At 38.9% G+C, this 15,357-nt stretch overlaps 2 protein-coding genes across 2 annotated transcripts; one reads left to right on the top strand and one right to left on the bottom strand.

Annotated features, from left to right (window-relative positions):
- Window positions 1-3,702: 3,702 nt before the first annotated feature.
- On the top strand, window positions 3,703-4,335 carry LOC112037092 (putative glycine-rich cell wall structural protein 1). The gene has a single exon (XM_065763609.1). It carries the CDS (start codon window positions 3,703-3,705, stop codon window positions 4,333-4,335), a length of 633 nt encoding a protein of 210 aa, XP_065619681.1.
- A 1,658-nt stretch (window positions 4,336-5,993) lies between these two features.
- On the bottom strand, window positions 5,994-10,169 carry LOC112037077 (acyl-CoA-binding domain-containing protein 3). Its single transcript, XM_024069895.2, has 5 exons — window positions 9,246-10,169; window positions 8,300-8,405; window positions 8,061-8,206; window positions 7,901-7,967; window positions 5,994-6,296 (listed from the first exon to the last, which is right to left on the bottom strand). The coding sequence occupies exons 1-5, from the start codon at window positions 9,959-9,961 to the stop codon at window positions 6,264-6,266; spliced, it is 1,068 nt and encodes a 355-aa protein (XP_023925663.2). The 5' UTR covers window positions 9,962-10,169; the 3' UTR covers window positions 5,994-6,263.
- Window positions 10,170-15,357: the final 5,188 nt, after the last annotated feature.

Genomic DNA, 15,357 nt, shown 5'->3' with positions numbered 1-15,357 from the left:
CAAAACCTTGTTTTTACAACTTTAATGCTTATTTGGAAAATGAGTTCATCTTTTGACAGAACGATATTTACATATAACTAAAGCATTCATTTCATTTTTAATCCTTATCAAAAATAAAACATTTTCTTCCACTCATAGTATGGCCTTTCCTTTTTCTTAAAATATATATATATATATATAAATATATACCAAAACCAAAATGGGCCAACAGTTGGGAGGGTTCACCCAATGGTTGGTTGAGTTACTTTCTAAACAAGAACGTTGAAATTTTCGTATCATTAGCCCAGCTCATTTTCTTTATGGGCCTTCGTTATTATCAATTGTTGTTGTCTGCCTCAATAGCTTTCACAGTTTCACTTGAGTTTCTAGAAATAACTAAATAGATTATATATATATATATATATAACATTACTTTTTGAGAATGATATAAATAATATTCCAACCTGAGTTTCTATAGGAAAAAAAAAAAAGAAAAAAAGAAGAGGGATAGATTTTGTTGAGGGAGAAATTGATGTCTCTTAATAAAATATTGGGAAACCAAGCCGAAACTCAATTATGGGCTCTTGAGATAGTACCCAAAGGCTTTCACTGTGATAACAAGCCTATCCAAGCAAGAAACAAATGCTGCACTTGACAAAACAGCAACAAAAGTCCAATAAAAATACTTTACAATACTTATTTAATACATTAGTAGTCTTGTTCAGATAGTACAAGGGAAATAAATTCTCTAGCAGTAAAGGTGAAATTACACTTAAGTCCAAAAAGATGAATTTTCCAACAGTAAGGGTGAAATTACATAGTCCAGCATTCAATGATTAAATAAATTTAGGAAAATGTTAAGTCCTGGGGGTCCTTGTATGTCTTGGTCAAGGGAATTTATTGTAGTTTCAGCCATCATTATGTCAATGTGAAGGAAGAATTCTATTGTTACAAATACATTATATCCTTTAACACTAAAACAAAACGTAAAAATTAAAGGTTCCATGGGAAGAAGAAAGGGATTAATTGGCATGGTGTGAAGGGAGAGAGAGATCTCAGCTCAGTGCAACAAGTATTAAACTAAGATTTTGGGGAGTATGAGTACATAAGGCATGAATGGGATAATGTGGGTTGTTTTGAGTGAGTGGGATGGAATTAATGCTGAGGTTAAGGCTTTAGTGAGTAGTGGGCTGTTTGTGACTAATTAGGGGGCATTTATGAGCTGTGATTATGCAAAAGATGAAAGGAATGTCTGAGGCTAGGTGAGTGTGGGTTAAGGGGAATGGGTTGTAAGCTTGAGGAGAGCTGAATTGCAAGCAGAATGACCAACCAATCAGAAAGTTTCAGAGGGAGTAGTTGTCTCTTTGTGGGCTGAGGTGCTTATGTTTTTATAATGGAGTTTTAGTGAAGTATTAATTAATAAGAATCCAAAAAACAAAGGACTGATCAGAGGCAAGGAATCAGGGTTAATCATCCTAGGATTTGGCCAGAAGTAAGAGATTTGCTTTTGGGGCTGCCTTGCTTCTTTGGATAATATACGACACATGATGGGATTTTGGAGTGTTTTGCATTAAATGTCAGGATTTCTGGAGCTGAGTTTAACCAATGGGATTAAGGCAAGTATCAAGAACGAATCATAATGCTGCAACTGAGATTTGGACCCCAAGAAGTAGGATTCAATACCCCAAGCCAGGTGTCAAACTCTAAGTCCACTTTAGAAGGTTCCGCTAGAGACCCATTTATGCCCTCCAAACCATATGTTCCCAATTTTTCCCCTTTAGGATTCATGGGCTTAGCATATGAATCATGTCTTGAACATTTTTTTACATTTATAGCATCAATTTGTTGAGATTTAGATAACTTGGTTTCAGCTCCCTTTCCATTGGAGATACAGTCTTGAGGAAGATGGTGGAGCTCCATCACCCTTTAGACTTCAGTTGATATCACAACCCTCAAGCACTATTCACGTCAAGTAAAGGGTGACAGAAAACGATGGGACAGCCCCTAGTTCATCCTCAAAGACTTGGTTCTCTTGTAGAGGCCTCTAGCTGTACCTTGGTCAAGGATAAACAAGGGCTGGTTGTTCATTTTCAATCCTCTGCCTCTTGCTGGGGTCTTTTGTAATGGGCTTGCTCACATAAGCTGGTTCCTTTGGGCTGGGTTGTATGCATCCTACAAGATGGACATCAACAACACATGTTGTCATGGGTTTTCATTCCTCATGGACTTTTATTAGTAAATATTTTTTGGGTTTTCATAGATACTTGCAATGGGCCTTTGGGCAATTAGTTGTGATGTTTGAAACAATAGGACAAGTTTTAAAATACCTTTGTAAATAATGTTTACTATGATGAATTTCATATCATGAATAATGTTCATAGTTTCTAATAATCGCATCATAATTTAAATGATAAGCTTGTGGGATTGAATATTTACCATGAGCGTTCAAGGTATATATTATGGATGTTGTGATGCAAATGATGGCCATGTGTTTCATGGGCTTATAATACGAGAACATAATCTTCAAGATAACTCCCTATGAGCTTTTATAAGACGATTGTCATGGTTTTTGCCATAGCAATAATTATACCATGATATTTTTTCTTTGCCAAGCGTTAATAATCTTGGGCTTTTTGACAAAATAGTGCTAACGTAAATTGGGCTTTCGATATTGCCAACGAAAACTGAGTTTTTGATATTGCTAATGAAGATTGGGCTTTTGATATTGCCAGTGAGAACTGGGCTTTTGATATTGCCAGTGAAAATAGGGCTTTTGATATTGCTAGTGGGAACTGGGCTTTTTGACGAATAATTTGCCACGGGTTTAAATCATGGGCTTTGATCATGGGGTTGAATCCCATTGGAAAAATAGTATTGCTATGAATTTGAATCATGGGTTTTTTTGAATATTTGCTAAGTATAAAATTCTTGGGCTTTAGAAAGGATTAGATTTTATCTCGCTCAATAAATAATTTGGGCATTACGAAAAAATATTAGTTCCTATAGTGTTTTGCATTTGTAGCCCAATTTTGTGATAGAAAGGATAACGGTTGTGGGCTAGCATAGTGGTAGTCAAAAAATATTTAAGCATGCCCAATAATTTGTTTGTGACATTTGAAAAAAAATAAATAGGTGTTATTTAAATAATATTAGATGTAAAAAAAATGTACCCCAACAGATTTAAACAAATAATTTATGCTTCACATATGAATCATATGATATAGCTCCTCTCACGTCTCAACTGAATGTAGCACGCTTAGAAATCATGCAAATTGCTCTATCCACCAGAATGAGCTCACACGCGTTGGCTCATCATGCATGCACACCCTCTCGCCTCTAATTTTGCTGCAACGGCTCATACGTCCCACAAACTCCTAGTATTAAGAACAACACTATATATATGCATACTCCTTTATTGGGATCCACACTAAACCTAAGTATTATCAAGCTACTTTGATTGCACAAGCTACAAATTAATTACATAATCATAACAGCTCAGATAATACTTTCTTCTGAATTGAGCTTGTTAACTTTCTTACAATACGTGGTAGGAAGGCTAAAAGGCAACGGGGAATATAGTGGTAAGCCCTAATCTTTGATTTCATCTTTTGTTATCTATCCATAATAATTCAATTTATTGTATTTATTTTAGATGTTTTACCTAAGCAAGTGTTGTGTTGTGTTCTTTGTAAGGGTGCAGTTGCATTTCTACTGAGGAGAGTCATGGGAACAAATAATGTGGTCTCGTGGAGTCTCATTTTCATGGTTGTGGGGCTCTTTAGCTACTCACTAGTTGAAGCTAACAGAGAAGGAAGGTTTTGGAGTGGTGAGAGATATGGATTAGGCCATGTGCTACATAGTAGGTTGAGTGAAGGGGCTGGCCATCTAGGGCTAACTGCTGGTGGTTATAATGGAGGAAGTGGTGGAGGGGGTGGGATTGGGTCAAGTTATGGTGGCAATGGAGGTGGAGGAGTTGGTGGTGGTGGTGGTGGTTTTGGATCTGGAAGTGGTGGTGGTGGCAGAGGCTTTGGTGGTGGTGGGGGCTCAGGCAATGGAGGGTTTGGTTCAGGTGGCGGTAGCAGTGGAGGGTCTGGTTCAAGTATTGGTGGTGGAGGGTATGGTACAGGTGATGGTAGTGGTGGCGGGTTTGGTAGTGGAGGGGGCAAGGGTGGCTATGGTTCAGGTGGGGGAGGTGGTGGAGGGGGTGGTGGCGGCTTCGAGCCTGGGTATGGTCAGGGTGGTAGTGGTGGAGGAAGTGGATTTGGCTCAGGCTCAGGCTCAGGCTCGAGATATCAAGGATATGTTATTGACACAGGTTCTGGTGGGGGCTCATACTTGCCTCCAAAAAAGACTTAACTAAATTTAGTAGTGTTGTTTAAAGCTATAATAAGGATGAATGATTTCTCCAGGTTTTAATGTTTTAAACCTCAGAACTTAAGAAGGAACCAAAAAAAAGGTAGCAATTATGTGTCTTTTTAGTTTACCTCCTAAGTTTGATGTGAAGCTTGAGCTATATTATGTAATAAACCAAGTAATTGACTATTATTTTGCTAAAATCATGGATGGAAAATCTTATTTTTATTTTTAAATTCTGCAGAAGTCAATAATTTGGTGCTTGGAAATTTTTCAACTGGTTGTCAAAAATCATTTGTTGTATTAGAATTTAGAACATCCAACCCAAAAGCAGCTTAAGCAATTATGAGGAGGAATCAATACCTAACAAACATAAAACTCACGAAAAATTTGGAAAAAGTTGTCTAGGAAACTCATAGTATCATCTCCCAAAGATGGTCCTAAGCCTTTTAGGTTATACTAACGAGTGTCCTTAAGGCATTGGTTAATAATCCAGTTAAAGAACGTTTTTATGAGAAAAGGAAAAAAAAAAAATAAGTAGCAATTATGTGTCTTTTTAGTTTACCTCCTAAGTTCGATATGAAGCTTGAGCTATTTTATGTAATAAACCAAGTAATTGACAATTATTTTGCTAAAATCATGGATGGAAAATCTTGTTTTTATTTTTAAATTTGCAAAAGTCAATAATTTGGTGCTTGGAAATTTTTCAATTGGTTGTCAAAAATCATTTGTTGTATTAGAATTTAGAACATCCAACCCAAAAGCAGCTTAAGCAATTATGAGGAGGAATCAATACCTAACAAACGTGAAACTCAAGAAAATTTTGGAAAAAGTTGTCTGGGAAACTCATAGTATCATCCGCCAAAGATGGTCCTAAGCCTTTTAAGTCATGCTAACAAGTGCTTTTAGGACATTGGTTAATAATTTAGTTAAAGAAAGTTTTTATAAGAAAAGAAAAGAAAAAATAATTAATATTTTGACAGCTTTTTTCATTTCCCATAAAAGTAATGTCAAAACTTTCCTAAAATGGATTATTAACCAATGCTCTAAGAGTACTCGTTTGCATTTTTCTTATTTTAATACTCTACTTATGGTTGATGTACAAAAAGGGTGATTACGCTAGAAGCCTAGAAGACTAGGAAAGGTAACTACTATTCTATTGAGATAGCATGAATAACTGATATTGAAAATAACAGTTTCATTGACTTCTCAAAGGATTTAGCCTGTTTCCAGCCTAACATTGGAAATTGCCAAGCTATAGCAACTTTTTCCGGTCTTTTCAACAAGGAACTTGTATTGATAACCCACGTTGCAATCAAATACTACCAAGAACACAAGTTCTGTTTCACGGCCCAAAAGCCATTGAGATAATAGGGACACTTTAATTTAACCAACTAGTTCACCCTTCCCAAAAGTCTAAACGTGAGGGGCACTTTCAATTGCATGAGAATGAATTTTAGAATATCAAGTTTGACAAAAGCAAATATTCTCTTTTTGGTGCAACTATCTTAGACACATTTGTGCAACGTTCCTTGGACATTCCTTTACGTAATTCTAACCTCCAATTAAGTGATGCCAATGTCAAGCATAAAAACTTTGAAACGCAGCAATCAAAACAAAATGGCAACAAACAATGTAGGGAAAATCAGACAAGGAAAAACTTCCACGTAAAATCAATATATTATCTTGAACCGCCAGGTAATAAATTTTGGGATTCGCAGCTGAATTATATATTATTCACACCCATATTCACAATACATACATAGCAAGTTTTTACAACACAACATCATGATGATCTTAGGACAGATTAAATGATAGTATAAACAGCACAAGAACTTCTTATACTTGTAGCACATTTAAACTTGGTGATAAGAATCAGTCCTGCTGCTAGTCAAGCAAATCCAGGAGAATAGCCCCTGTGGTTGGGGAGATCAATAAACAGAGCAATTCTTTCGTTCTTTCGCCTGAAAATTTTCACACTAGACTATGTTATATATAGTTTTTTCCAATGATTTGGATTCCTAAATAACTATTCATGACATATCAACAAATGTCAGAAAATGAGAGATTAGATATTATGGGAAAACTTTTAGATCTAACCCAAAGGGACACATCAAAGCAAACTTGATGCTGGGAGGAAATTATAAGTATCAAATATGAGCAGAAAACTAGAGGGCTAGAAATGCCAGAAAAGTCAAGAAAACAATTGAGAAAAGCTTATTGGCTTAAAACATATGAGCAAAACTTCTAAACCCTTCCTATTTGAACCAATTCAATCCAAAGAAACATTCGTATTAATCATTAACTCAATAGTTAAATGATTGGCAGTCCTTCCTTTAGTTCATTTATCAGCCAAAAATGTACATCAGGACCAAGTTTCAAAACAAGCACAACAAACATAAAATCTATAGTGCTTTTAATATTATTGTTCACTCTCTAGACAATGCCAATGCATAAGGCACCTTCTATTATTCAACATAGAATGCCAAATAAAAGCTGATATAACTTATCCTCCCAAATTGTCAATACAAAGGTTCACTACATAGAAGGGTAAGTTCCTTTGCCTTCCATCAGAGGTAATTTCTAAAGTGTCAAGAGTTAAGACATAGAAGGTGAGAAAGGAGAATCTTAAAATGCTTCTTCTATTATTCATGTACAAAATAGCTGAAGGTACCAGGAAGCACCACCATAAGTTATAAATCATGAAAAAAATTTAAATCAAAGCTTTGATTAGAACAAACTTCAGAGTCATATTTATGGGCTTTGTTATAATTTTAATTTTATGAATGTATTGACATAAATGAATTAATTGAGTTCATGAACGCGACGTGAGTTAATATCAGACCACTGATTCTCTGAAACAATGTATGGCCAGTGCTCTACAAAGCAAGATAGAAGTTTCTTTTACAAATAGGAAGACTCAAGATCTAGAAGCGGTAGAAAGCTTCTAAAGCTATCATATTGTTCAGAGTACAATCAACATTAAGAAATGTATATCAGGAGTGGTGAGGAATAGGAAAATTTAGAGAATAACAAATATAGCACAGTTTATGGGATTTCAAAAGTGAAGAAAATAAAGTAGAAGCTGCTCCAATTTTCTTACAACTTTTATTTCAGTGTTATTTGCCTTTTACTTCTTTTCCAACCACACAATCATTTTAATTACTGAAATATTGAAATCCACAAGCCTTCAAAAGGTTCTAAGTATCGCTAAAAAAAAGGTTCTAAATGATGAGGTTGGAATCATGGATTTGGACTGCAACTGCAATATATTTTAGGAGGTTCCTATAATATTGCTTTGTTTCTTGAAGGTTTTTAGAAATTTTTTATGTACATTGTGATTCAGTATTAACATAGTTAGCACCTAAACTGGTTCTTTTTATGAGCTAGTTTTCTTTTTACCTCCTCTCTAGCAACAAAAGCATAAAGAATCCAGTCTCCACCATCTGTGTTGTAAAATGAACTTCTGCAAATTATCTACTCCACAAAACCTCGTGGCCTAATGGTACTTTGAGATAATTAAACAGAGGGATAGGTAAATTAAATGTGAACAATTTTATTATCATACCTTGTCCTCCAAGTTTGAGCCTCCAGTCTGATCGGCTTCCTCAGCTCCACTCTTCTGTTCTGGTTTCCTGCAAGGAAGAGGTATGTGCAAGAAAAGTGAAACACAATAAACAAAGATAAGATATTTTAGACAGATGGAGGCATAAATTCTATTAGTCTACCTCTCATCTATATAAGCTGTATAATTAGGTTGATGCTGTGAAAATGTGCTAGCATCAGAAGCAACATTACTGGATATTTCAGCTTCTGAGGATTCAGCAACAGTACTGGATACTACTGCTTCTGAGGAATCAGCTTTAATGCCTCCCTGTATAAAAAATTATGTCCAAATAACTTGAGCCAAACATTCTGTCATTGAAGAATCCAGAAAGACACAGTGATCAACAAGCAAAAGACTTACAGCAAATTTGTCTTCTGTCCACCCAGGAACTCTATCTGAGAGAAGGTTGATATACTGCTCCATTGCCACCTCTGGACTCATGTTCCCCAGCTTTTGCCAAGCATTCCTTGCACAACGTAACCAGTGCCCTCGATCACTCACACATAGCAGCTTTCAACCCTGTTATTATGACTAGCAATCAAGCTATACCGTGTAATTTGGTATAGGGTAGTCCCTAGAGTGTTCTCCACATTCAGATTTTTTCTAAGTTTGAAAAAGTTTTCCGGTAAAAAGATTTTACAAGTGTTATTGTGTAAGGTCTATTTTTGAGCACCTAAGGAAGTGTATCTAATCTTGTGCAATTTACTTGGGATTGGGAACATAACTGGTAAGAAATTCAAAGAGAGGAAAAGAATTTGTAGGCCTGTGAAAATATTCTGGGTAAGGATTCTTGGGAAGGAATGCATAGAACTAACCTCAAACAATGTGACATCTCAGACTAGGTAAATCCTTAACCCTTCCCCCTCATACTAAGTGGTTGTGAATGACCCATTTTTTTCAATCTTTTCTAAGTCAAAAAGATTGAGAAATAGAACCATCTAATCCTTAAAATGCTGTATGGCCATTACATATTCTCGAACTCACCAATCGAATACCTAAAGCCACTATGAACTAAAATACTAACATTTCTAATTTTAGCTTCGCGGCGTCAAGAACTAAAGTTTATCAAGCTAATTGCAGATTTTGGAGTTTTCTTATGTATCTCAATTCTTAACCTCAAATGGGTGATCATCACTAAGTCTATAAGCCAATTAAGAAGAATTCAACTCACCCTTAACCTTAGTCAATCACTATCTATTGATTAAAACAATTCAACAAACAAAGATACAAAATAAACATCTAAAACCAACCCAAATCCAAATTAATACTTTTTAAATTAGAAAGTTGAGGAAATTAAGTTTAGTACCACTTGGCACGAGCAGAGAGCTTGAGTGGCATAGGCTGAGATTCACGACAAGGACCTTCGGTAGCAACTTTGTGAAGCCCATACAATTCCAATTGCACATCACCCCCTACATTCACCAACCTATCTCCCTTGTCCCCTGATTCCACAACGAACTTTGCTGCCGCCGCAAAAGCTTGTTCCAACTCGCTCCTCTCTATTCCTTCCCAATCATCTTCCTCTTCGCTACAATCAAACCTCGTCTCCTCAGATATTTCTGCAACTACTTCCTTCTCCGTTAAGGATTCTTCAACCTCCTCTTTCTTCTCCAAGCTCTCTTTTACGATCTCTACCTCCGTTAACTTCTCCGGAAATTCAACGATCAGAGGCTCTTCTTCCAAAGCTCTCTCCAGTGACTTTTCCGGCAGTTCAGGAATTTGATCACCGGAAACTGTCTGAATTTCCACGATCTCCTCGGACTGAAGGTGAAGAGGTCGCTCAACTCTGAATTCTTCGACCTGTTCTTCGAGGGATTCATGGAGCTTCGTCTCGCTTTGGAAACTCTGAACAGTCGAGAACTGAATATCCTCCATGACAATCTCTTGAGCATTTGGAGTCGATTTCACCTGCGAGTCGTGATCAGAGCCAACAGACATAGCCATGGAAACGAGCTTAGCCACGACGAGAGAGAGGATGAGAGTGAGAGAGGCTGTGACCAAGAGCTCCTGCACTAGCTCCATGGGGTTCAAACTTCGAAGAAGTTACAAGACAGAGAGTCAGAGATATGTTGAGACTTAAAAGAAAGTGCGTTGTCAATCAAAGAGATATACAAAGGAAAATATAATGATGAAGAAAGGAAGAAAGAAAAAGGTATAGGAGAGACAGAGGGAGAGAGGAAAGGATATTTGCAGAGACGATCAAAGCATATTCGAGCTATTTGCTTTGCTTTTGCAAAATTATATATATAGCCTCATGGGTCCCGCCGTCCCGTTATTCTTTTCTTCGCAACTTAATTACGTTGTTGAAGACTTGAAGTCGCGGAGGGGTGTTGTGTTGGTGTTGGGGTTGTAGTTGTACTGTACAACTTGTAGTCTTGTACACTTGTTCAGAACGGCATTTAAAACTACACCTATGCCCGTTCTAACTAGGAGTTCAAAAAAAATAAAAAAAGGTTTCAGACTTTTGGCCACATTAACCCTATTGATGATGTGCTAAAACCGTCAATGAGTTATAAGCTCTAAATCACTCCAATAAGAGCATTCACATCAGTATGTGTATTTTACACATCTATTTTTACACTAAAAACCTACTTTTTCTATTTTACACATCCACTTTTACAAAACACCTACATCAATTCATTTATTTTACAAGTTATTTCAATAAAATATACATTATACTCTATTTTTTTATTATTTCTCACCAACTCCTACCAACTCTCTTAAATACGCGCCTCTCTCTTTCTCACTTCCCATTTTCTGATTTCTCACTCTCTCACTCTCTCCATCTCTCTGTGGCCTTCCTTTCCAGATCACAAACACCTGACTGAAGGTGAAGAGGTCGCTCAACTCTGAATTCTTCGACCTGTTCTTCGAGGGATTCATGGAGCTTCGTCTCGCTTTGGAAACTCTGAACAGTCGAGAACTGAATATCCTCCATGACAATCTCTTGAGCATTTGGAGTCGATTTCACCTGCGAGTCGTGATCAGAGCCAACAGACATAGCCATGGAAACGAGCTTAGCCACGACGAGAGAGAGGATGAGAGTGAGAGAGGCTGTGACCAAGAGCTCCTGCACTAGCTCCATGGGGTTCAAACTTCGAAGAAGTTACAAGACAGAGAGTCAGAGATATGTTGAGACTTAAAAGAAAGTGCGTTGTCAATCAAAGAGATATACAAAGGAAAATATAATGATGAAGAAAGGAAGAAAGAAAAAGGTATAGGAGAGACAGAGGGAGAGAGGAAAGGATATTTGCAGAGACGATCAAAGCATATTCGAGCTATTTGCTTTGCTTTTGCAAAATTATATATAGCCTCATGGGTCCCGCCGTCCCGTTATTCTTTTCTTCGCAACTTAATTACGTTGTTGAAGACTTGAAGTCGCGGAGGGGGGTTGTGTTGGTGTTGGGGTTGTAGTTGTACTGTACAACTTGCAGTCTTGTACACTTGTTCAGAACGGCATTTAAAACTACACCTATGCCCGTTCTAACTAGGAGTTCAAAAAAGATAAAAAAAGGTTTCAGACTTTTGGCCACATTAACCCTATTGATGATGTGCTAAATTCGTCAATGAGTTGTAAGCTCTAAATCACTCCAATAAGTACCTATAGAGTAAGAACAAATTGACCAAACAAAAGGCACTGATATGGTATCGGCTAAGAACCCTTCGAATGTCAAGTTAGCAAATGAGAAATCTCTAAGAACTCTATAGTGAGAGAGCTAAGAATTTTCTGCGTACATGAGAAAAGTGGGGGTCTGGTGCTTATATAGTGGTGAGTGGTGAATCGAAATCCCTTCAAAGTAGGGATCTTTCCTTACTGGGAGGGTTTGGCACTTAGGGTTTCCAAGATTTTAGGGTACCTTTCCATATAAGAGCGATATGGGTGAGTAATGGACTTTGACTACATGTCACACAAGATGTTTCCTTGTATAGGTATTCGCGGGGATCAAGCGAAGCCACGCTGGACTCATCAACCTCTCCACCCCGTCCAAAGGTCCCTCGTCGGTTTACAGAAACACCCGTCACGTTGTCATTGCAGGATCGTCGTTCATGTTACTATTACACTAAGTCTTCCGTTTGTTTTCGTGGAGCTAACGAGCCTGTGGGCGCCATTGGCTCCCTTGCATGACGTATCCAGGAGTATTAAATCTCTGCCTAAAATACCTCTATCAGTTGCCCCCTACTTCGTGGTATCATTAGCTTTGGCTGATAGACCGCAGAGTACACGAGTATTTTATGACCATTTATTAGGTGTTTTATTAGAGACAATGTCATTAAATGGCGTAGGCGGCCCTAAGTTTAAATGCTAGGCATCACGTGGCACTTGCTGGTTGGCCTCGTTTCTAATCAGAAGCGTCGCTTCGTATACCGCGCCCCTTCATTCTATAAATAGTTCCTTGTTCTTTAGTCATTTTTTCTATTTCACTATTTGCTACTTGAGAGCTTTGGAGATCAGAGCTGCCGCGTCGCGCCATCATTTTCGAGCAATCGTCACTTCGTACAACTGTCACTTCATACAACCATCACACTGTAAGTTTCTTCATCCAGTCCTTTATTTTTATTTATTTTCTCATTTGTCGTCTCTTGTTTAGAAACTAGTTAAATAGTTAAAGAAGCGACGAGTGAATAGTCATCGTCAGTCCATGAGGGTGCGGGCTACGATGAGGTCTATCCATTAGGGGCGCGATCCCAATGAGGATTTAACCTGGTCCCCAGTAAGGGAACTGCCCACTCATTCTCCTGCTGAGGGGAAGAGGGCTATGAGGAGGATGAAGGAAAAGAAGGTGATGAGGGGCAGGAAGGAGACGATGAGGAGGGAGGAGGAAATGATGACAAAAAAGATGAGAGTCATGCGGGGAGCAAAAAGGATAATGACGGGTCAGTAAGCCAGGTAGACAGTAGCGGCACTAGGCCCTTCATTCTATTGAGTATATGGACAATGAACGATTTTTACCCGACCATGACTCTGAAAGTTTTTAACACCTTTCGTGACCATCATCAAATTCCAAACAACATTCCCCTTCGTCTGCCACGGAAGTTTAAGAAGTGTTACTCAGGGAAGATGGCAAACGCGGGCATGTACGATGCCATGTTCACTACTGGGTTAAGACTGCCATTGACGGAGCTTCACCGTCAGCTTGCTGACTATCTCGGCTTGTCCATCAGCCATATTGCTCCAAACGCTGGAGGATTTTCATAGGCACCGAGGTAAAATAAGGTCAACTAAGCAAAGAAAGTCGTCGGCTTACACTCAACAAGTTCTTTTATTGTTACAAACCCCAACAGATTTCCTCATTAAAGGGCATCTACCACTTCCTAGCTAGGAAATCGTCGCTTTAATCAGTATCTGACATGCCTGATTCCAAGAAAAATAAGAAAAATATGTATTTTTTTTTTTTTTGGTTAAGGGAATGGAGTGGGTATGTAGGCCTAAGGAGTGGGATGGCATGCCTGACGGGTTTGATAATACATTGGGAATAAAGAGTCTGGTGAGTCATCAATGTCCTTTCCATGTCGCCTCGTCGGTTTCATAATGTATATAACACTTTGCTTTCCTTTTTTCAGCACAGGTCCGTCCTAAAATAACTAATAAGCAGGAGAACTTCCTCAAGAAGGTCTGGGAGATCCCCTTGGAACAACGAAAGTGGAAAGATTTGGTCACTCTTGACACTCTCTATGTATTTTACGGAGGTCCCAAGCTAGCGCCCACAACCCTACAACTGCACACCTCCTCACAACGTCATAAGTTCCACCGTCTGTTTGTAACTTTGTTATATCCGTCCATCTATTTCCTAACTCATCCCATCATCATTTTTTCCTTCAAAGATGGATATAGGCAAGCAGAGGGCGTTGATAAGGAAGTAAGCTGTGGCACGCAAGCAGTAGGGGGAGGGCGTGGGGTCGACATCTAAGGTGGTCCCTAAGGTTGCCCTAAAGAAAAAAGACGATGCCAAGGACGATCGTCTGCCCAAGAAAAGGATGGGCCCATCCGTGGGGGGGTCAGTAGCAGAAATCCCATCTACTTGTACACCATGGGGTTGGTAAAGGTTTGATGACGAGCAAGGGCCCCGTCATCACCAGCCCTATCCAAAGGCTTGTTACGCATAAAGACTATGCCATCGAAATGGTCAATTTGATCATCAAGGAGACGGATCTGGACCCCTGTGTGAGCAAGCTACCAAAGACTTGGGAGCTTCAGCCCTTTATGATCTGTTAAAGGTACATACCCATCGTTTTCAATTTGATAATTTTCGTATTCATCTTAACCTCCGTCATTTTTATTTTTTTAGGCGTTAGTGTGAATGAAGGCCCTCCAGGACAAATACATGGCCAACAGGGGGGGTTTTCCATCGGCTTCACAAGCATCAGGAGATAGAGAAAAAGGAGCGGGCACAGTATTCAGAGGCCGTCCACACCCTTAACAAGGAGTTGACGGCCAAAACTGCAGCGCTTGCAGAGGAGACCTGTCAGCGTGAGGAGGCAAAAATGGTGAAGACCTATCTAGCAACAGAGCTGGCTTCTCTTCGCGAGCAGATGGAGAAGGCCAAGGCAGATGCCATGGCAGAGTTCCGTGTCTCTCAACCCTTCTTCGATTCGTGCGGCGTCTACTTTGGTGTCGAGTTCAATGATTGTTTGAAGCATGTGGTAGCTACTTATCCCGATCTTGACTTGTCCCAGATCACAATAGACAACACTACTTTGCCGACGCCTGGAGGGGTTGACAATGTCAGCAAAGAGACTTGCGACTCCATCCATATTTGTTTAGCAAAGAGCGAAGGACACCGACGCTGAGACCGTCGTCCAACCTGCTCCTAGCAGCTTGGAGACTCCTGCCGTCCAGTCAGCCACTGTTCCGTCTGCTGTGGATGGCCTGTCTCCCGTGGACCCGACTGCTTCTCAAGTTCCCTCATCTTGAATCTTTTCTTTTTATAAGTTATACCCCTCCTTTTTTTTATTCCATGAGCATTTTTGTAAGACAATGGCGTTTGCCTTCTCTGTCGGGTTTTATGTAAAAACTTTTATTTTTATATCATGTAAGAATATTTCCCTTTCTTGGTGTTTGCCCACTACTTCTATTCATTGTCTACACTTAAATTTTTATTTTTACTATACTTGTTTATATGCCCCTGTCGTACTGGTGCTGTTGATATTCGATTTTACCCATTTACCTCATAGGTAGGGCTTTGCATGACTTGACCTTGGGTACCCGTCGATTTACCCGCTTATCCGTCCACCCCATAGGTTGGACTTAGAACAATTTTTAAGACTAGGTGCTCGTCGACACCTTTGGTCATCCGTCGATCCCGTAGGTAGAACTTAGTAAAATTTCTAAGACCAGATATTCGTCGGCATCCTTGGTCGTCCGTCCATCCTGTGGGTAGGACTTAGTAAAACTTCTAATACCAGGTACCCATCGATTG

This window comes from Quercus suber, unplaced genomic scaffold (assembly GCF_002906115.3).
Source record: "Quercus suber isolate HL8 unplaced genomic scaffold, Cork oak 2.0 scaffold_516, whole genome shotgun sequence".
In the NCBI taxonomy this organism is placed as follows: domain Eukaryota; kingdom Viridiplantae; phylum Streptophyta; class Magnoliopsida; order Fagales; family Fagaceae; genus Quercus; species Quercus suber.
Note: the sequence above shows the minus strand (reverse complement) of the source record. Positions and strands in the feature narration are given on the sequence as shown.